This window comes from Amphibalanus amphitrite, unplaced genomic scaffold (genome assembly GCF_019059575.1).
Source record: "Amphibalanus amphitrite isolate SeventyFive unplaced genomic scaffold, NRLGWU_Aamphi_draft 001456F_arrow, whole genome shotgun sequence".
NCBI lineage: Eukaryota > Metazoa > Arthropoda > Thecostraca > Balanomorpha > Balanidae > Amphibalanus > Amphibalanus amphitrite.
Genome location: NW_024882949.1, coordinates 63,895 through 86,396, shown reverse-complemented (window position 1 = coordinate 86,396; position 22,502 = coordinate 63,895). Strand labels below are relative to the sequence as shown.

The 22,502-nt window shown below is 54.9% G+C and overlaps 2 protein-coding genes across 5 annotated transcripts in view; one reads left to right on the top strand and one right to left on the bottom strand.

Annotated features, from left to right (window-relative positions):
- Positions 1-22,502, top strand: part of LOC122373184 (HAUS augmin-like complex subunit 3) — a 42,738-nt gene that overhangs the window by 2,104 nt on the left and 18,132 nt on the right. Inside the window, exons 2-4 of one of the 3 annotated variants that reach the window (XM_043351021.1) lie at positions 584-1,681; positions 1,960-2,425; positions 3,419-3,915. In XM_043351021.1, the coding sequence (XP_043206956.1) occupies positions 584-1,681; positions 1,960-2,406 (1,545 nt within the window). In that variant the 3' untranslated portion in view covers positions 2,407-2,425; positions 3,419-3,915. Of the gene's footprint in view, positions 1-583; positions 1,682-1,959; positions 2,973-3,418; positions 3,916-22,502 lie in introns of those variants that run through there. The other 2 variants (XM_043351020.1, XM_043351019.1) reach the window with 2 other exon arrangements.
- LOC122373183 (proteoglycan 4-like) lies at positions 5,162-16,736 on the bottom strand. 2 transcript variants are annotated; one of them, XM_043351018.1, is made up of 3 exons: positions 16,573-16,736; positions 9,644-9,767; positions 5,162-9,374 (listed from the first exon to the last, which is right to left on the bottom strand). In XM_043351018.1, the coding sequence occupies exons 2-3, from the start codon at positions 9,759-9,761 to the stop codon at positions 6,004-6,006; spliced, it is 3,489 nt and encodes a 1,162-aa protein (XP_043206953.1). In that variant the 5' UTR covers positions 9,762-9,767; positions 16,573-16,736; the 3' UTR covers positions 5,162-6,003. The 2 variants fall into 2 exon arrangements, with proteins under 2 accessions (XP_043206953.1, XP_043206952.1); XM_043351017.1 differs by having other exon boundaries at positions 5,162-9,377; positions 16,573-16,678.

Here is a 22,502-nt window from a genome sequence, read left to right as displayed (position 1 = left end):
CGTCTTTTAACATTGTTATCACGTTGGTTTGATAAAGGCCAGTGGCCGAAAGCTCACCGTTTTTTTTTTTAAATATATTATTCGGCTTTTTACATTTTTGATGTCGAGGAAAAGGTCAACTTCTTTTATTTATCTAATTATATTCAATATGTTCCTCGCTCGAGCACTTAGTAATATTACCATTTTGATATTCTTTAAAATGTTTAATTTGTACTTTTATACCCTTAGTACGTGCAATGTATTGATCTAGGCTTGGAAACATACTGATGCAGGCCATGCTGGGCTCGTCCAGCGTAACAGTAATGGTAGGATTGAGCTGAAAATTGTGGCGCACCTCCACCATAACTTCAGTCTTCACTGCTCAAAATATGGCACATGACCCTGACAAAAATTTGGTGCAATAGCATCCACAAGGCCAGCTGAAAGGCCCAGCCTAGTTATAACACTCATCACAAATATGAGTATACAGAATGTAGTGCCTCAGCATAACATGATACATCCAACCTACATACATTGAAGAATCAACATGAGGTAAGTTCAAGGTTAACAATGGCACTGACTGAATTTCTCCTCTTCCCCGCAGCTGGGCGGCGGCGCGGGCGCCTTCCTCCAGTGGCTGTGCCGCTCTGTGTCCGCCAGCAATGTTCTGACAGACGCCGAGCGGACCGCCTACAGCCGGGTGAAGGAGTCGGAGGGTGTCCTCGAGGGCGCGCGGCTGGACGAGGCGCTGGCTGCCCTGGAGGAGGAGGAGACGGACCTGCAGCTGGAGGTACAGCAGCTCACTGCTGACCTGGACTCGCAGCGCGCCCGGCTGGAGAAACTGAGCCGCCTGCGAGACCAGCTCTGCAATGAGAACCTGAGCCTCTCGATGGAGCTGAGTCAGCTGACAGAGAGTCAGACGGCGGCCCGGGCGACGCGCCACCGACTCCGGCAGCGGCTGGCAGCCGACGAGCTGGCGCTGAACGACGGGCGCGCGCGCCTGGCCACCGCCGCGCGCCGGCTGACGGGCCAGCTGACCGAGTCGCGCGGCGCGCTGCTCGGTCAGACGCCGCTGGACGGCGTGGAGGCCACCGAGCAGCGCGTCAGCGAACGGCTGGCCGAGCTGGCCCGGCGCGCCTTCAGCTCGGCCCAGCGCGGCGGCGCCGAGCCCGACTGCAGCCTGCTGGACCTGCGGCCGGCGCGACTGGGCGGCGAGGCGGCGCACCGCCGGCTGGCCGCCCAGCTGACCCGGCTGGAGCGGCTCCTACCGGCGGCCAAACGGGGCGCGCAGGCGGCCGCCGCCGAGACGGCAGGGCTCCGGGACGCCATCCAGCTGGCGGAGCGGCTGTGCTCCGACCCGGCGCAGCGGGCGGCCGTGGCGACGCGCCCGGTGCCGGCCGCCCCCTCCGCCGACCGAGACGCCCAGCTGCGGCAGGCGCTGGCCGCCGCCGCCGAGAAGTACGTGCAGGGTATCCTGGCGCGCGCCTGTGTGGGCGACCACGCGCTGAAGGTGGAGCGGCAGGAGGCGGCTCTGGAGCGGCAGGCCGAGGCGCGCGCCGCCGCCGTGCAGCAGCTGGCGCGACTGGAGTGGCTGCGCCGCGCCGTGGCTGCCGAGAGCGGCACGGTGTCCGCCGCCGGCGACACGCTGGCCGAGGCCGGGCAGCAGGCCGACGAGCGGGCCCGGCAGGTGGAGCACAGGCTGGTGAGTGTTAACGGGTCTCACAGTAGTGTCAAGGAGCTGATGTGACTGGTTACATTGAGGTCGACATTAGCATTTATCGGAGCTCTAATGGTAGCTCAGATCTATTTCGATTTGTATCTATGTTGAAGGTGCGCTATAACTGACACTCGCCTTAGCTACCCATTGTTGCTAGGCATTACAAAAGGTTATTTGTCTTTCTTGGAATGATTATAATGTTTCCATTACGTGTTAGTATTCCCATGATTCCCCTCTAACCAGATTGTTCCTTTTTCCAACAGCGTCTGATGGAGCGCACGGCCCACCAGGCGGCGCAGTCTGCCGACCCGGACGGCCCCGCCGCCGAGCTCCGGTCGGCTCTGGCCCTGCCGGACACCGCCAGCCCCTCCGAGTCCGAGCAGCTGCGCGCCGGGCTGCGCCAGCAGCTGTCCTCCCAGCGGCGCCAGCTGCGCACCGCCGGCCGGCTGCAGGCGGCGCTGGAGCGCAGCACGGTGGCCGCGCGCACCGGCCGGCTCGAGCAGACCGTGTGCGGCGTGCAGCCCGAACTGAAGGCCGTGCTGCGCCAGTGGGAGGAGCGCCGCGGCGCCCGGCCGCCGCAGGACACCCTCTGGATGCTGATGCTGACCGCGCCGGCCCGGCTGGAGACCACCGTGCTGGAAGCGGAGAGGGCGGCCGCCGGCGAGCAGGGCGTCCGGGCCGCCGCCGCCGCCGCCGCAGCCGGGAACTGAGGAGGAGGGAACGCGAACGGTGAGGACGGCGCCCCGTCAGCCGCGACGGCAGAGGGCGCCGCGAGGGGCGGGAGGGCGCAGCGTAGATGTCGCCTTTTGCTTAGTGCTGCTGCTGTGTAGATATTCGTTTTTGGATGATGAGCCCCGAAACTGAGATATGGGTGGGTGAAGATACGACGTTACGTCAGCCCTGGAAGACTGTAATGGATGGCTTGTTTTGACCATGATTTTGCCGTTGAGGGCTTAATCAACAGGGCGCGATGTCGGGGCCCAGGACGTGTTAACTAACACCTATCGCTATGAGTGGTTACTTACGTGTACCGAGGACAAACTGTTTTCTGACTGAGATCGTTTGTGAGTGGTTCCGAGAGCTGTGCGTAGCTGCTCGTGTTGCATGGCTTGCTTATGTTTCTCTGTATGCTAGAACGATTCTTGCTTACGCTGCCTTTCTTTTGCTATAGAAGCGTTTATGTTAAATGTTTCTTCTGAGCATCCCTAAGGGGGCTCGTGATGGATTCGAGTTAAACCCCCGCACATTATAATCAAGTAATAAACCAAGAGCTGAAGCTGTTTCTGTGCAAATATTTTAAGAATGCCTTTTTATTACACCATGCTTGGTCATCTATTTTCTGTGTAAATTTCACTCTTTTTTAATTTTAGCGTGTATTTGCAACATGTAACTTTCATATCGACACATCATATACGCGACATTGGACACTTCGGACGAGACCCAACACTGTTTTTGCAAAGAGCGGCATTCGACCATGCCGCGCGGGGCGAAACGCACGTGAAAACGCACGTTAACTTTCGTTAAATCGATTTAGACGTGTCATGGAAGCGTAGTGATTTTGGGTAAAAATGGGGATGATATTGTATGAATGATTACATAGTGTAGGTGCAATAAAAGGGGCTTGCATCCGGGTCCTGGACCTTCCTAGTTGATCACGAGTCATGAGTCATGATACGGTCCGATATGAACTGACTTCTGACCTACGGGCGTTCTCTCCGTAAGGGTGGACGGACGGACGGTCTCCCATCGGGGGTCACGTGCAGCGCTGCCCGGCGAGTCGCAGTCCTGGTGCGCCGTCAAAACGTTACGAAACGAGTGTGGATTTACAGCATATTGTCAGGCTTATGGAGTGAAATGCCTTGAACAATTGTTCAAAATACGTGAAGGAAGAAGTGCACGTCACATTACAAAACGGACAGGTAATACGTTTAGGAGACTGCATTTTCTCATTGGCACCTAACACCGTTGTGAACGATGTGAGAGGCACGATGGGAATTTAGATTGTCGCGACATAAATCGCGTTTGCTTATATTCAACCCTCGATGACTATGACAAGTGTATGTTTAGATAGTCAAACAGTTACTCAGGATCATTTACTGTTTCCTTTCTTTATTGTCAACAGATCTTCACCATCGTCTTTCTACGTCTCATTCGCACAGTTTGACTTTACTAAAGAATATTACATTTTGATACCGTCTATCCCGAGCAATATAGAAATGTCTGAATACGGCAGATAACCTGCGTTTCGCGTATTGCTGCGCAGTGTGCAGTGCAGTGCGCTCATAACTTCGGCTTAATGTGACGTTGATATATGACTATCGGTGCAATATCCTGCGCGGTGTGCATACAATTTCATTCCTGTCCAGGATCTAATCTCCCCGGATGTTGTCACACCATCCCACTCCTGTACCAAGTGCCGCCGTGCATCGCTCCTAACAATATGGCCACGCCGCTGTTCTACCGTTCCAACATTACCGCGCTGAACTGGAGTCCGTACTGCTCTCGACCCGTTCGCGGCGCGCCGGATGCAAATGCGGCGCTGTATGGCCGGCGGGCGGGCTGCGTGGTCGTCGGTGGCTCTGGTGACCCACATGGTGGCCAGATGGAGCCCCGCGATGTGGGTCACCAGCTCCGGGAGGTGGCCGGCGCCCGCGCGCGCGCCTCCGAATTCCGGAGAAAGTGAGTGGGTCGGCGCGGCGCGGCGGCGCTGGGTCACTGGCCTCCGCCGGGTGTGGAGCGGCTCCGGTGACCTCCTCTGAGAGAGCACGGGACGCCGAGACGGAGACGGAAACGGAGACGGAGCCGATCGAGGGCAGGACCGTGTGACCTCTCTGCGGCTCTCCCCGGCCAGCTGCTCCGGGACAGACGGGATCGGTCCAGTTCACCAGGTCGGGAGAGCCGCAGAGTGGGTCACCGATTCCGATAGTAATGACGGCGGCTGGTGGGTGGGTGTGATGAGAGGAGACGATCGCCCGTCTCGGCGATCGTAACGGGACGGATGGGAAGGAGTGTGTCGGGACTCTGATCTCTGCTCTGTAGGGGATGGCAGTGATCGAACCAGGGATGGCTACAGCCTGATGTGTCGATGCCAGGCCTAGTTTTGGTGTCTTTCACTGCAGTGATGCCTGAGTTATGACTGAGACGTCCAGCGGTTCTGCATAAATTACACCGCAACTACCGATGATCCCACTCGTTGGCTGAAATAATTGTAACAAGTCCACCATCATCACTAGCGTTTACTCGGGAATTACGTCCGCGCTGTCGTGGAACAAATGGAAGTTTTGCACGATTGAAGACGTTGAACAGCAAACTGATGGTTTCACAATGGTAATTCACACGGGTTGGTGATAACAACTGACCGTTTGCTGAACGTGGGGTGGCCTAGAGTGCTCACTTGCAAAGGCTTCCTCATTCTTGTGAAAGGCACTGCAGCCTGATGCGGTCGACTGATTTCAGAAACACTGACAAAGTCGATAATTTATTGAAAAACGAGTCAGCTGCTGGAATGATGCACACTGAACTGGATCATATAGCTGATTGTTCCCTGCTGAATTGACCACATAGTGATCCTAGATGCGTACATTTTATTTATAGTACACCGGCTTCACTCAAACTTCGCGTAACTTGCTTCATTGGTCCCAGGCAATGCCGTCTAATACGAGTTTCGACACACACGGGACAGCGCATCGTTCATGGCAGTTTGCTGAGTAGAAAATCAGATAAAATGGATCAAGCGACCGCTCTCGTAACTGCATGATATCGGTCGCCTCAATAACACATGTCCTTACAATTCTTGCAGGAAAAATAACTCACAATACCTATGTACATTACAGGCACCCTGTCACATACGCATACAAACTGGAACAAAGCATGCACTCAAAAACACCCGTCTACCTATAAATACAGTCATTCGTAACTTCTGCTCTCTCCAATCGCGAGCCGGTAGCACCAAAAGCAGGCGTGCAGCTAGGACAACAAAACAAACAGAACCCGTCGTTCGACGGAAAGTTCGCACGTTCAACGTCTCTTTCGCCAGCTTTAAAACTGTGCCCCGTCACTAAAACACTGGCCACGCCGGGCGGACGTGCCTCCCGGTCGGTCGTTCTCACATCAGATGAACCGGGGCGGCGCCGCGCCCGTGCGGAACGGCCCGTCGTGTTCATTAAATTAGGGCGACCATCACTCACGCTGCCTCCGGTCTCACGCGTGCGCTTCCGTGTTCGGAAGCATCACGCGCCTTCTCGCTCCGCCGTGTGTGTATCACAGTTCGCGCGCGTGCTGTCATGCCTCGCTCGCTCGGCGGACGCTCACGGCAGTGGCACGCGCGTGGCCACCAGTTTGGGCGGCGCGGTGGGCGCCTGGACGAGAACAGGCTCCGGTAGCCGGCCGCGCAGGCTGTCCAGGGTGCTCACGTACTCGAACGGCTGCGACACCTCGGCGCTGTCGTGCGCGTCCTTCTCCTGGCGTTTGGCGTAGAACACGGGGCGCACGGTGGTCTGTCGGACGTCGGAGCGTCGCGCCGCCACAGGGAACCGCGGCCGGTCGGCGGCGGGCAGACCGGCGAACAGTCCGGCCAGAGCCGGCACGTTACGGAACGCGGCCGGCGGCCGCAGCGGCTCGCCGTCGGCGTCCGTCACCGCCACTGTCTCGGAGGCGCTGGCCGCCAGAGGATCGTTGTCGGGCGGCGGCGCGAAGCCGTACGGGTCAGCGGCGGGCTGAGGGCGCCGCTCTGCCGACCCGCCGCCGAACAGGCCGCTCAGCAGGCTGACCGGAGAGGGCGGCGACGGTCGCGGCGGCTCGGGCTCCCGCGGACGGCTGAACAGACTCGACAGGAGACCTGTCATCCAGGAGGAGGCGCCGGCCGGCCGTGGTGGCCGTGGGGGCGGCGCGGGCCGCTCCTCGACGATATCGGCCTCTTGAGCGTGCACTGCCGGCGGCGGCACCGGCTCGTCGCCCTCCCGGTAGGTCACGTGGTCGGCGCGACGGGCCGGCAGCGCCGGTGCTAGCTGCGGACGGAACGCGTGCGACGGAGGCGGCACCGGCTCGTACTGGAACTCCGGGAAGCCGACCGTCTCGTGGTCCGCCGTCGGGTGCTCAAAGTCGTGGAAGTGCTCGCCGTCTCCCGAAGCCTCCATCAGCTCCGGATCGCCGTCGGCTTCGAAGTACATCTTCTCCATCATAGCATGGTCGTCGGTGAAACCCTCGTAGTCATCATAGTCCTCATCATGGCTGTGAGCATGGTCACCTTCAGCGGGAGCAGTCTCGTAGCTTTCATACGGCTCCTGGTAAGCGACCTCGACCTCCTGCGCCTGAACGATGTCCTCCGGAGCCTCAGTCGTAGGAGGCAGTGACGTGGTGATCTCCACGATCGCCTTGCTCGTCTCCGCGGCATCTGTCGTCGGTAATTCCGTCGTTGTCCTCGGCGCTTCCGTCGTCGCCTTCACTTTATTATCAATCCGGATCGGATAGATTGGCTTCTTGTAGAACTTGGCCGGCTTCCTCTTGTGTGACTTATCGTGAACGTTGATGCCGAACATCTTGATCTTGGAGTAGCCGCTCTGGTGGACGTAGGGCGCCTTGACGACCGCCGCGGAGGCTTTCTGGGTGTGCTGGATGGGGAACGGTGCAGAGTTTGGGGTATAGACCGGCTGGACGGGCCGGACGGACACGCGCTCTGTGGTCGGACGGCGGGGTCTCGGTCTGCTCGTAGTCGTCGTTCGAGGCTCGGCGGCGGCGGTGGCGGCGGTGGCGGTGACGAAAGCAGGACGCTGGCTGGGAGGCTCACGAGAGAGCGGCAGACGGGAGACCAGGGACGGTCGCGGTCGGCGGGTGGCCCGCAGCGCAGACAGCCGCTCCAGCAGCTTCTGGCGCGCGTCGTCACTGCTGCTCGGCTCTCTGGTAGTGGGAGTCGGCCGCCGGGTGGTGGGGGACGGCCGGGCGGTGGTCCGACGGGTCGTGGTGGTGGTGGTGGGTGCCTCCGTGGTGGTCGTGGGGGTGGTCCGTGGTTCCAGCGCTGCGGGCCGGCTGAACAGACTCGGCCGGGGCCGGCTCTGAGGCCGTGAGCTGAACCGCACTGGGTCCGGGCGCGACGGCCGCTTCCCGAGGAGACTAGCTAGCGGCACTCGGCGGCGGTCCTCGGTCGGTGGTCTCCTGCGCGCAGCGGTCGGAATGGTACGCCGCTCGGTGGTGGTCGTCCGTCGTGTGGTAGTGGTGGACGGAGAGGTGCGCGCCTCAGTGGTAGCCTCCGTACGCTCTGTGGTGGTGGTGGTCGTGGTTGTGGTGGAAGCAGAGGTGGGCGGCCGGCGCTCCGTGGTCGTCTGGGTGGTGGTCGGTCGGGTTGCCGGCTCCGCCGTCCTCTCTGTAGTCGTCGTGGTCGCGGCGGTGGTGGTTCGTCGGAACGGTGGTCGGCGTCGGCGGCTCGGCGGTCGCCGCTGCCGCTGGGTGGTGCTCACCACCACGCGCTGGGTGGTCGTGCTGGGTTCCTCCGGTGGCGGGATCTCCTGACGTCGCGGCGCCTCCACCTGTTCAAACGGTGACCGGTCGAAGGGGGGACGGACGAACGCCGGCGGGGCGCCCACGAACGTCTCCGACTGAGTGGCCTCGGCGGTCTGATCGAGCGACTCTTCTTCCACCTCCTGATTCGTTTCCTCCTCGCGATCCTGCTCCTGCTTTCGCCGCAGATCTAGGAACTGCTGCTGCAGCTTCTGGCGAATTAGCTCCTTTCTCTGCTGCACCAGACGCTCATTCTCATCATCTTCCTGCCGCTCGGGCTGTGGTGGCTGCTGAGGCTGAGGACGTGGCTGTGGCTTCGGTTGGGGCTTGGGCTGTGGTTTTGGCTGGGATGTTGGCTGGGGTCTGGGCTCAGGCCGAGTCTGAGGCGGTGACTGGGGCCGAGGCTGAGGCTGCTGGGGCTGTGGCTGCGACTGTGGCTCTGGCTGAGCTCCCTGGAGGTTAGGCGCTCGCAGCTCCTGGATGAAGGGCGGACTCTGCTGCTCCGCCTGGGGCGATGGTCGGAACTGCTCTGGCTGGGGCGGTGGTCGGAACTGCTGCTGTGGCTCCTCAAACCGCTGAGGCTCCACCGTGTTTTGCTCCTGAGGAAACTCTGGCCTCTCCTGGAACTGCTGCGGGAACTCCGGCCTCTCCTGGAACTCCTGCTGTTGGAAGTTCTCTTGCTGGAAGTTCTGCGGCTGCTGGAAGTTATTCTCCTGCTGGAAGTTCTCGAACACCGGCGGCGGATCCCATTGCGGCACAAAGTCGGGCGGTGACTGGATGCTGCTCTGCCCGGCCAGCAGTCTGGGCGGCTCCTCGACATACTCTGGCTCGTCGTACACCTCCTGGCGGCGCTCGCCCTGCGGCGCACCGAACTGCGGTCCGTTGATGTAGCTCAGACCGCCGCCTGGCCGCGGTCGGCGCTGGGGACGCCGCGCGCCCGGCAGACGGAACTGGAAGAACGATCCCGAGAAGGGACCGTCTCGGCGCCGCTCGCCGCTGGGGGTGACCACGCGCACCGGAGGGTTGCGGGTGCGGACCGGCCACCGGTCCTGGCGGTCCTCGGCGCGCGGCTGGGCCAGCACCGGCGGCGCGTACTGGAAGGTGGGCGCGTTGCTGAGCGGATCACCGGGTCCGATCGGCTGCCAGTCATCAGCGGCCGGGCTGGGGAACGCCGAGCGACGGTGGGCTGCTGCCGGCGAGCGGAACGGGAGGGCCGGGGCCGTTACAGGGTGGACGAGAGGCAAATACAGGCTGCCTGACCTTTAACGGATGGGGTGGCGACAGCTAGCGAGAGAAATGCCAAACAAAGGCGTTGCATCTGATGCTCTCCCCAGCAAATATAACCCGATATTGAATGGTAGTCGTGCGTCTCTGTTGAACCTTTAACCATAATTCATCACAACTGATTAGTGACCAAGAGTCAAGACACAGACCTGTCTGTCCCCTGTGCCTTACCTCTGCGCGGCGCGCTGCTCCACGGCCATTTGGCCTCCGGTTTGGGCTCTGCCGAGCCCACGGCTACCACCGCCGCCAGCAGCAGCGGCAGCAGCTGCCGACTCCTTCCGGGCGCCATGCCCTCCTGGAAACACAGGGGAAACGTGGGTCAGTGGGGACGTCCTATGCTTTGAGAGGGTCATAGAAGGAAGATTTTGACTCCAAGTTCTCTCATGAATTTCGGTGGATTGTGTTCGTCTTGATGGGGTGTTTTTCCCGTAGCTTTTAAACAGGAAATCACATTCATGCTCATGAAGAGTCATAAATCGGGCGTTTCAAGCACATTGACGGACACGGAAGCAATTCACAGGATTGTTTTGTCATTTAGATGGTGCATATTGTAAGCATGGTCTCGAATTTTGTTCACGTCACGTTTCATAACATTGCATGATGCATCATCTGCTGCATCACCATCAATCATCCCACATAGCAAATCGCAACGAATGCCAGAGCTCCCGCCTATACGCTGAGAGTTGAGACCGGACAGAAGACAGGATCGGCCAACGTGTCGGGCACCTCAACCTGCGGCAGTGGACTGGCACTAGGCACTGGACAGAAGGCAGGCCTTTCACGGATGTCCCACGGCACGTGTTGGTGAGCGCGGTCAGTAGGCCGGTGAGTTTTGTTTGCGGCAGCTCTGTCACGCGCCGGACAATGGCCGTTTCGTTTATGACCGACTTACTTTTTGGTCACTGTTGCTGTGCTTCTCACGCAATTACTGATGGATGATGGACATTTACTCACGGATAAATATACGAGGCCTGTAATAGCATGTATCAGTATAGTTTGCGATAAAATATTGCTGGCATTTGTGGCGATGTGCCCATGTAGTGTTATATTTGTCATTGACGCGACACCTGAAAACCCTCTTCCTTGTGGCAGCTCTGTGGCAGAGCTGGTAGGGGTAGCTGCCACAGAGCTGGGAGATACCCGATAGACCCCATATCTCTGAGCGAAGAGACAAATGGGATGTACTCTGGAAACACACCTTCAGATAAGAAGAATGGGGTCAGATGGGACAGCCAGGCCCACTGGCGGAGCAGTAGTCCAGGTCGGGCAGAAGGAAGCCAACGTTAACACAATGGTGACCCGGGATATTATAATTTATAATCTTGTAGGTACATTTACTTATCTTATGGATGCTTTCAAAAGTATATAGTTTGTGCCTACAGTGAGGCACGAACCTACATAACTTCTAGCAGTCTCCTACACTTTTAACACGCGCACTGCAGCGGGTCTGAGCCGAACACGAACTGCAGGGGGGGGGGTTGAAAACAACCCCCCCTGAGATCTCGAAAACGGCGCAACGTAGCGACAAGCGGTAAACGGCGTTGGATAGATTGAGATGAGATCTACAAGAAATACTAAGATCATTTTTGGGTCAGGTCAAAAACGAGGTCACCAGAGGTCACCGAAGACAAAATGTTACGATTTTCACAACAGGAATTTCGCGGTAGTTTTTCTTGAATAACTTGTCTTGCACACAAGACAGAGGATCGATTCGAACGCCATCGTTCTTGGCTCGTCAAGGCGCATCGAATGATATATAATATGACCTCGAAAGGTCAAGTTGAAAATTTGACCTCAGGTCAAGGTCATGACCTGACCGAAATAGGTCATGTTGCATATCATTCGATCCGCATTGACGAGAAAAACACGATAAACGTCGAACGGAGTCTCTATCTCTATTCAATCTCAAGTTATTGAAGAAAAACCGCTGGTGACCTCAGGTGACCTAAGATGACCTGGAGATCACCTTCCAAAGGTCATAAGTGATATGTTTCGGTGAAATCACCAACAGGGACCTGTAATACTATGATCCTGAGCGTATTGAAGTCATAGGATGGCATTCAGAGTAAGTTGAAATTTCTCCCATTGACTTATAATGGGCCGGTCGCAAAAATGACCTGACCTTAGGTCATCGATATAAAAATTCCGAGATAAACAAGTTGTAGCTCGTGATGACTTTACTATTTCCTGTGGGTTTCACGATCATATCTCAACAACTGTAGGCTTGGTGGGATTGCAAACTTCGAAATTTACGTTTCGAGGTAGGGTCACTTGACCTGACCTGGTGACCTGACCATAGGTCACCTGGGGTCAAAGTTTTTACTCAAGGTGTGCAAAAGTTGGGAGAACAGGTATGCAAAATTTGGCGATTTGCGAAAAACCACAGGGGGGGGGGTTGAAAACAACCCCCCCCCCCCTGCAGTGCGCGTGTTAAACCTTTTTTATTTACAAGACCAATTCTGTGATTTCTGGCGACTACGAGGCAAACCACCTCTTCCTTGGCCCGTTTTCCCACCATTGGCGATCGCGCAAAAAGTGTCCAAAACCCCGTTGACTTAACATGGGGAAAATGAAATCGCACGTGCCACGTGCCACGAGGTTTTAAGCGAGTAGCGACCGGTGCCATCAGGTAGATCGCAGGTGCCACAGACAAATATAACACTACATGGGCACATCGCCACAAATGCCAGCAATATTTTATCGCAAACTATACTGATACATGCTATTACAGGCCTCGTATATTTATCCGTGAGTAAATATCCATCATCCATCAGTAATTGCGTGAGAAGCCCAGCAACGACGACCAAAAAGTAAGTCGGTCATAAACGAAACGGCCATGGTCCGGTGCGTGGCCACAGAGCTGCCACAAGCTTCCTTGTGGCACGAATTGGGGCAACTGGAGTCTGGCCTAAACGAATCGCTCAATCTTCGTAAAAATTTCAGGGTATGGGCTCCCGCAGGCGATCTACCTGATGGCACCGGTCGCTACTCGCTTAAAACCTCGTGGCACGTGGCACGTGCGATTTCATTTTCCCCATGTTAAGTCAACGGGGTTTTGGACACTTTTTGCGCGATCGCCAATGGTGGGAAAACGGGCCAAGGAAGAGGTGGTTTGCCTCGTAGTCGCCAGAAATCACAGAATTGGTCTTGTAAATAAAAAAGGTTTAAAAGTGTAGGAGACTGCTAGAAGTTATGTAGGTTCGTGCCTCACTGTAGGCACAAACTATATACTTTTGAAAGCATCCATAAGATAAGTAAATGTACCTACAAGATTATAAATTATAATATCCCGGGTCACCATTGTGTTAACGTTGGCTTCCTTCTGCCCGACCTGGACTACTGCTCCGCCAGTGGGCCTGGCTGTCCCATCTGACCCCATTCTTCTTATCTGAAGGTGTGTTTCCAGAGTACATCCCATTTGTCTCTTCGCTCAGAGATATGGGGTCTATCGGGTATCTCCCTCCCGTCCCTGATCCCTGATCCTCCTGTCCTGATGTGATCCATCTCAGCAGCCGGATCCGGCACGCATCTCGGCCCGGATGGCCCACTTCCCGCTGGGCCAGAGTCCGGGCTGGGCCGGTACTGGGGCGGGAACGGGGCCAGACGTGTGTGCCGACCGCCGCCCACCGCCCACTGGCGTATGTTCATCGCTCTCCGTCCGCTGTCCTCTGGAGCTTATAGCTGACCGTCCATCGCTCACAGGCTACCATTCACCATCTATCGTCTGCCTCCCACCGTCCGCCGCCCATCGTCCTCTGTCCTTTGTATACCGCTCACCGTTCACTGTCCACCGTCCTACGCTCACCTCCCCTGTACCGCCCGCCGTTCATAGTTCTGAGTTCTCTGTTTACCGTCGCCCATCACCCGCTGTCATCTCGTCCACCACCCCGGACCCACCGCTGTCGCTCACGACATTGCCGTCGTCTCAAAGCTGTCCAACGTAGGTATACTTACCCTCACAAATATAACCCAAAATAAACGACCAATGGAGAAGAACTTTCAACTGAGCCATATTGACCCCGGGTGACAGTTCTACCCTCTGCCAAGGTCTGCTGTCGGTACCGGTCGCGGTGTCGGCGTCTGTTACACCTGGCGGCCCTTCCCACGGGAGCGCCATGGAAAGTGCGAGTGGTTCCGCCACCTGGGTGGCTGCAGCGCTGTTTAGAGACACGGCACGCCGGTTTTAGCGACCTTGCTTAACGTTGCAATTGTGCAGTGTGTGGTGAATAATGGTGGTCTACTATCGTCGGTCTACCTATCGTGCATTGTTGAGAGATGAGATAAATGCAAATTGGATGCAAATTGGATTTACTGCTGTTCGAGACCGAATGCCATTGCTGGAATTATAAACTACGCAGTTCTTAGCAAAGCTCAAACAAAGGAGCATTTTCTGGGGCAGCCGATATCACGAATGACCCCAGCCGTCGTCACTTGTGACCCTTGCGTCTGCGGGTCCGTGCTCACCGCAAACAAACGACCTGCGTCGTCCGGTCGCTCCGTCTGCAACTGTCGACCCGGGCTGGGCCCGCTGACCCGGCGGGTCAGCTCTGTGACCTGCCGGTGACCGGTACCGGAACCGGCGGCCGCCGCGGGGTCAGAGGTCACCAGTGTAACGCTGCCCGACCTGCCGACCCAGTGCAGCGGCACGGTTTGAACCCCACTGCCTGCAACGCTTACGGTGGATAGCCGGGAATAAGGCGAGGCTGTCTTGGTAGGTACTGCTTCCGTGCTCTACTTCATGGGCCTCACTTTGTCAAGCTCAGCTCTGTGCGAAGTTTTGAACTGCAATGAAGCGGATAATGCGAATTGTGGCAACGAGTTCAGCCGTATCACTCCAATGATGCTCTCTGCCGCTCTCTGCCGCCGTGCACAAACCCTAACGCCTTGGTGAGCCTCGCCGAGCAGCGCGGCGGCGCCGTGCTCCTTTCGGCGCTGCACCGTGACGGCCGGGCGGCAGTGACGCGCGCCGGCACGGGGAAGTGTGCCGCCCGCCGCGGGCCGCGGCGGTGGCACGAGTCGGCCACGGCCGCGGCGGCGCTAATGACGCGCATGTGGCGCTCGCGGCGCGGTCAGAGAAAGCCGTTCGTCTCCGCCCGACGGCGCGCGAGGGCGAAACGGTGACGGCATGCGGAGATGAACTGCGCTGCCGTAGCCACGATCGGAGCTAATTGGGCTAGCTTTGGGATATTGTAGTTGTGTAGTTTGTGTTGCCAGGTGGGTTAATTCAGGGGTCGCAATAAAGACTCCGTTTGAAGTCTTTTTAAGCTCGGTGACTTAGAGGGCAGATGTCTGGCCAGTGAGCGAAACTGAGACGGCGGTGATTAGGACGTGACGCGGCAGGTATTTGGTGTATCATGAGCACGTTTTGGCCCGCGGCAGCGCAGAGTACCAGGCTGGAATATCGATAAGAACACTGACCCACATCGGAGAGGAATCTGGACCGCCGCGCCGGCACAGTCGGTCATGGAGCACGTGTGCTAGAATGAGACACCACGCGCAGCGCACGAGCCGGTCCCATCGCCTCAGCTTCCCGCCCGCCACAACACTTCCCACATTGCTAAATAACAATATACAGCGCAACGCATTGTGCAGTACAATGTGGATCGCAATGTTTGCATAAGATGCTTTCCGTCAGAATTGTCGCAACAGAATTGTCTCTTTTTGCAATGCGGTCTGGCGGTGCTGAAAAACGTCGGCGAGCGTCGTGAGCCCTGAGGAAACCGTGCGGTGTCCTCACGCTGTGGAGACTTTCTGTTGAAATGTACACACACTGTTGGCGTGTCGTTAGCAGTGGTGTAACCGACAGCTGACGGTAAACGCCGTGCAGTGGTGTAACGGTTGAGCAGGTGTGCTTCCTGTGGCTGCAATCGGCCCGCGCTGATGTGACTCAAATGACTCCTGTTCGTATCTGGGGCGGTGGATGTCAACCCCGAGACCCAAGCGCTGATTATTTATTTGAATCGGTAGATGGGTATTAATACATTTATTTGAATCGGTAGATGGGTATTAATACCTGCAATCAGTAAGACGCCTTTTGAGGTGACAAACGAGCGAGCGAGTGGTGAAAAAGTGAGCGAAGGTACTATGTGAAACCTCCAATTGAATCGTGCGGGCCACCCTTCCAGCCGATCAATAAAGATGCATCAACTCTGAGTGCAATAGGTCCAGCTGTTCTTGAGAAGCAGGAACGGCACCCTCCACTTACGCATGTGCGAAGTGAGCCCCCCCCCCCCCCAACTGACGTGAGGCACCCTTCTAACCGATCCCTAACAATTAACCGAATTTGAGCTCAAGCGGCGTAGCCGTTCTCGAGATTCGACAGCGGCCCCCTGCACATGCGCGACGTGCAAAGCGAATCCCAACTGATTTATGTGGGCAATGGGCATTCAACCGACCTCTAACAACGGTTACCAAATTTTAGCGCAATGGGCCCCGCCGTCTTCGAGTTGCGGAAGCGACCACTGCATACGCGCATATACAATAAGAGCCCAACCGTGATGCATGGGAATGCTTCGTCCGGTACACGTCCACCTGTTGGCCAAGTTTCAGGCTTCAGCGCAACCCGACCAATCAATGCGGAGTTATTACAAACGGAACAATTTTGGCACCCCTGACTTCGCACGTGGCAGGTGACGTGCTGGTCACCCATGTGGATTAAAAGTTCCTAGTTGGGTTCATAATTTTCGAGGGATGAGCTATTGGATGCAGAGTACCGCTTGTCTATCGGTTTGGTGGCTGTCTAGATATACCAAAGCCTCTTGCACATTGGAGTTTGGACATTGGTCGGTGAAATCCACATGGTGCTTTTATGTGTGGGTAATGAATGACGAAAGTTTCATGCATATTACATTGCCTATAAGTCACATATATCGGCAATTTTCGGGCGCAACCAAACTCCTTTTTCACCGGGACCCCATCTAAGACTCCCAGCCTTCAACACCGGACATCCCATTTCGGACGACCCGTCTCCCCTTCAGGTCTATGGATCATTCATCTCAAACGTCCCCTTTCCCGGCGCGGCCCCGCCGCGACCGGACCTCCACCATAGACCCCCTTCCGCCTCGACCCTCTCTGCCGCACACCACAGCGGCAATCCTCACCTTTGCTATTGGCGTCTCCTCTGAACCCTCCGCCACTGACTGTCGGTCTCGGCTGTGTCCCGCAGCAGGTCAGGTCAGCCCAGCGACACCGTCCGCTCCCCGACAGTTGAGGTCGGCGACTGAGACCACCGCCGACCAGTGCCCCACACCCGCGCCGCGCCTCTGTGCCACTTCGGAGCGACGCGCCGCCGCCGCCGCACGGGCTGGCGCAGCTCAGCGGCTGCGAGCTCTCCTCCCACACAGTGACGCAGACTGACCTGACCTCTGACCCCGACCAACGACCGCCGACGGTGTGACCTGACCTCTGACCTTACGGGACGATGACAGACTGACGGCCGTTGACAGGGTTAGATGTTCGGGTCAACGCCCAACAATATGGTGGTGATTTTGTCATCAGTGAAACGATCGCTAACGAATAACCTGAATTGAGCTGATAGCTATTCATTAGTCTCGCAGGTGAACTGAATAAACTCTTCATCTTTATCGTCCTGGACGATCTGCCGTCTCCCGTCTGACGTCGCCTGATCCAGGCTCCTCCGGTAGGATTTTATTCGTTTACCTTTTCTCAGCAGCCCTTCGCTCAGCGTCCTGTAACCTCGGTTCCTCTCGACGGACAGCTTGCGAATGTGTGTCCTCACTTTTAGGGCTGCGAAGTGCGAAGTCGATAGATTTTAGGGTGACTCCGACTCCGACTCCGACTCCGGGCAGAACTGTCGACTCCGACCGACTCCAACTCCGACTTCGACTCCGACTCTGCAGCCCTGCAGTCACTTTGACTCTGCTTGCCTTTTCCTTGGTGTAGGTTTGAAAATATGCAGAGCTCAACTTTATCCGGCTCCATGCGCTCCGTACAGTGACAGTATCATAAACGTTTGATTCAGTTTGAGAGAAATGGATCCATCTGGCAGAAAATCGAGCAATATTACCATAAGGAAGATGCGTAACGTTTACCGTTTGCAATGCAACGGCGAGAATTATAATTAGAAATCCTAACAACATTAATTCTGGTTTCCGCTCATGACACTTTCCATTGATAAAACTGACCTCTTTTCTCAAATTAATTACGGCAGCTTTCGGCAGGAAGCCACCTTGGCGTCTGAAGGCGCAAATTGTAGCAATTATGCCATCAGCGTCTTCCGCCGGATCGTTCCAGGGCTCTGGGGTGTTCCATGGAGGTGTTTGACCAGCGAAAGTGACTTCCTAAATGATTTTACAAACGATGCGATACTTTCCCTGTTCTGTGGTCTCGTATCTGATGTAGTAAGGTTTATTATCGCCGATCCATCTTGATAAGGATATTTACCCAGGTGGCGCGGTATATTGTGGTCCGTGTATTGAGAGGAACACATCCGGCTACAAGAACTTTTAAAAGAGTATGAGAGAGATGAAATTGAGAAATGCAATGAAGTATAATGAGGTTTGTTGGTGAGAACATCACAATTGTCATGTCTAACCGGTTTAAGGCCGCCCCACACTGAAACTCGCATGCGGGTTGCGAGTTTGCGGGTTTTGAGTTTGCGGGCATGATACTAATTCATAAAGGGATAAGACCGTTCCCATATGGTAACTTCATGAATGCAGTGAAGCCGGTACGCCTTCATAAACTTACTTATAGTCGCAATACCAGCGCAACAAATCAAAATTCGACTCCAACGAAAAACCCGCAAACCTCGCAGTACTCGCAGACCCCGCAGCGAGGAAAATCGAAAGTTGACTCAAAATCAACTTTTGGAATGCGATGCAAGGTCGCTCGCAAGCTAAAAACATGCAGACTCGCTTGTTAGATGGTAGTATGGGTCACTAAGTCTAGATTGTATTATGTGATTTTGAAGAAACCGCAAAACCCAAAAACTCGCAACCCGCATGCGAGGTCCAGTGTGGGGCGGCCTTTAACCATTCAACGCTACAAATGAAATTGAGGATCTCTTCAAAGATTACTGCGGCGAGGAGTATGTTGAAAAAAAAATTACTTCGGCACTAATAACACCAGCTGCACTCACATGCGGAATATTTTAGATAATGCATGACAACACACGTGAACCTTTTCACGACTCAGCTCTTTGATTTTGCCAGTCGACACCTCATCCCACAAACGACACCCAAAGTTTCACTATCGCTGAACGGCAAGCAACCGAAGCGCCGGGTGTCACTTTCCGTTTTGTCACGGTTACGCTCTGTGCTTTATTCGCACTATCACCGCGCTGCTACCTACGGAAACCGTCGGCATTAGAGTTGCAAAGTTTCCCTACCGCACTACCGGCATGCCGGTAAATTTTCACTACCGCAGGTTTTTTCGTGGTATCTGGCATGTCTTGCCGGTAGCATGCCGGTATTTTTGATTTTGCTCAAAAATAGAAAATATCAGCATATGGTTTAAACTTTGGGCACTAAGAAGCTATCAAATTATAATAACAGCAATATTAGCCACTGCAAAATACATTTTCTGGTAGAAGTTACATTGCTAACAGCTAAGGGTAGGGATAACACATGAACCTCAGCGATTCACAGGTTTCGTTATAATTAGGATTGTCAAGAATCTACTGTGGTCATTAAAGTGGCATCTCTTGTAGGGGTAAGCTAGAATCAACATTGCAGGTTTTTTTAGTATGCCGGTAATTTGGTGGTGTTTTTGCTTGGGTCGTGGTAGCATGCCGGTATCCCAGAAAATTTTTGTGGGGCGGGGCGGTGCCGGTAGCAGCCTTTGGGGGAAATTTTGCAACTCTAGTCGGCATCATCCCGTGACAGCTGATTGTTTGTCAGGATTCCGGCGGAGAATGGCGTATGTTAGAGTTTTTCTCCCCATATTTGTGCGAAAGACTGACGCACTTATGTTTAGAACGCGATACAAAAGATGATTTTGAAATCGAAAGTCATTATTACGGAGCGAGCGAAGCGAGCGTAGTCTTTCCTTAGATTAACGGAAATTTCTGAGTATGAGCGGCCGGCCGGCCGGCCGGCCGGCCGGCCGTGCGGACGCTTTTGCGAGGCTTATATCTCAGCAACCACTTGACCGATTTACACGGGGTAATTTCTGTAGGGTAGCTTCATTCCTTCTACCAAGTATTGGACTATTGCCGATGCATGTGGGTGACCCCTTATGCACGTGCCACGCGCAAAACGAAGAGGTGTCAGTTTTGTAATTGTTGCAATATCTCGGTAACTACTTGGCCGATTGCGCTGAAAGTTGGCATGTAGGTAGGCACCCACTAAGCACTGCATATCCATGTGCCAGATTTGGGGTGCTGCTGCACGTGCGCACGTGCAGGGGTCGTTTCCAGATCTCGAGAACGGCTGGGCCGATGGCGCTCAAATTTGGTACACGGTTAGGGACCAGTTAGTAGGGTGCCGTGCACAAGTCAGTTGGGACCCATTCTGCACGTGCGCACGTGCAGGGTGCCGCTTCCAGATCTCGAGAACGGCTGGGCCGATTGTGCTCAAATTTGGCACATCGCTAGAGACCGGTTAGTAGGGTGCCGTGCACAAGTCAGTTGGAGGTACCCCCTCGAAATTTCGCACGTGCGAGGCTCACCCTCTCGCTCGCTCCGTTAATCGCCCCAAAAGGCGCTATACTGGTGTGAACTATGCAAATATTGTCGTTGTACCATCTGATGATTAAATGCTACAAATGTTTTAAAATCCTGATAGGGCAATACATACATAGAACAAATAAACTCTCACGAATAGAACTCACGACAAATAAATAGAAATGAGGAAATTGAATCGTGATTCTTTTAATTGAACCTTTCCGGGAAGTGTGACCAACCGCACAGTAATGAATGATAGTGCCGTGCTTTCATTGCTCGTATGTCGCGCCGGAGTAGGCATGCCATATCACCGCGCCGCCCGAACCCCATGATGTGCGGAGCTCGTGAAACCGAATCGTTTTCGATGTGCCTCGTGTGTTACGTGTCGGGAAGCACCGTTTTCACTGACGGAGTGACTGCACACGCCGCAGTTTAGAGTTAAGACGGGCCAGACGCGAGTCTGGTAAACGGTACCCGACACCACGGGATGTGGACCTAAATGCGTGCGTGAGTGCGTGCGTGCTGTCTCGATGGGCGCGTGCGCTCTCATGCTGTTGATATGAGCGCGTTGCCACCCGGTCAGCGTACCGTTGGCTCCTGGCAGCCAGACATCCCATACGTAGCTAGTAATATGTGCCAGATGAATAAATGCTACTCGTTTTATAATCAAGTTTTATTATCAAGTTATTATCATTTTATATCATTTTTATTATCAGCAGTTCAGTGTTTCTAACCGACATATAATAAACCCGGGCTACATTTTATCTTTGAGTGTCGTTTATAGCCCTTGGAAACTAGAAGCAGAGAAACTGAGCGGTGTTCCCGTTCATTCATGCTCATCTACCAAGAACTGGTTCTCTTTCCCTAGCAGTTGACTGTTAATTAGAGGTCATCGGCCGTGTCCCATGACATCCTAGGAGTGTCCTGCAGCGGAGAGAACAGATAGACGAGAGAAACGTCATTCACTTGAATAAGCTTGTCGCTTATAGAGGCTTCCCAGCTACCTTTCAAAAGTTAAGAGGCCGTGATGAATCCAATTTTTTAATTTCATTAAAATCGTCGTATACTTCATTTAGACTGACCGGTATTCTATTCAAATACCCAGTTGAAGGCTCAGAAGTGCGCCTACGCCAATCGGCTCGGCAATAATTGGCATCTCCAAGGTGCCGGAGGGGAGACATATGGAGACTGCAGTGCACCATATGACCATATCCCACACAACTAGTAACTCCACCGGACGCCGCGCCTCCTCCCTCCAGAGGGCTCTCAGGCTGTCAGCGGTGTATCTCCTCCCTTCTGCGCCTCCTCCCTCCTCCGATCCTCTCACGCTGTCACCGTCCGTCCGATGACCGTATCGGTTGGACGTCTGATCACCGCAGACACAGCTCGGCAGCGTATTCACGTGTCCAGTGCCGCCGATCTGCCGTCCACTTTCCCCTCGATTGGACCGGCAGGCGGGGTGGGGCTGAGAAAAAGGCCACGCTCGGAGTGAAGTAGCTGATGGCCGCTCGGCCGTGACGGCACGACTTTGGGTCGCTCGATGAGAGTTTCCCTGGAAAGTCTCTCCGTGTTTACAGTGGTATTTTCAGACAACATAATTGAAGTGTGATGCGGTGAATGTGTGGTAGGTTACTGATTAATTTTTAGAGCTAGAAATAATGCTCATTGGACTAGATTTTGAGGAATTTGACGGTAGCACGACTAGATTAGATCCCGATTGGAAGTTAGCTGGCATGCCCTGGATGGTGAAGTCAAACTGAAGAGACCGTAGGTAAAAGGATGTGAGGAAGATATCACTTGTATGTGTTAGGAGACAGCAATTAGCAACCCTTTATTATGCCGTATATTATGTGAGTTTGCACCTGGGATTCAGGGCCACCTGGATGCTGCTGCCGGCTACGCTGTTATTGTCCGTTGGCACGAGATCCCAGCAGTAATTTTCATGGCTCCTGCTCCATGCTAGCAATCGTTTTGATCGATGCTTTCAAGGAGTACCTAATTAAATGCTACGAACATTAAGGAAGCCTCCAAATTACGAAACTGTGATAGTCATCAGCTTAAAACACGCGCAGTGGAAGGGTTGCGAGTACTACGCCCAGTGGAAGGGGGGGGGCGGATGTCGCCCCCCCCTAAGATCTCAGCTCCCACTGGAGCTAGAAAGACGAAATTTGGAGGGTAGGTGGGGGCCATGGGAACTCTGTTGTGTGTGAATTTCATGACCCTAGGTCAATATCTTCAAGGTCAAATGAGGTCAAATGTGGTCAAATTTGCCATATGAGTGACTTTTTTGCGTTTACACGGCGATAACTCAAAAAGTTACCGGCCGATTTTCTTTTTTCTTTCACTATGCGAAAGAACAAACATGTTTGAGTATGTATGATGAATTTCTAGATAATTGAACGATAA

Coding starts and splice junctions, on each gene's coding strand:
- LOC122373183 (XM_043351017.1), bottom strand. CDS start 9,761: ATGGCGCCCGGAAGGAGTCGGCAGCTGCTGCCGCTGCTGCTGGCGGCG. Junction 9,378..9,643: donor GAGCAGCGCGCCGCGCAGAG/GTAAGGCACAGG, acceptor GCTCGCCGGCAG/CAGCCCACCGTCGCTCGGCG.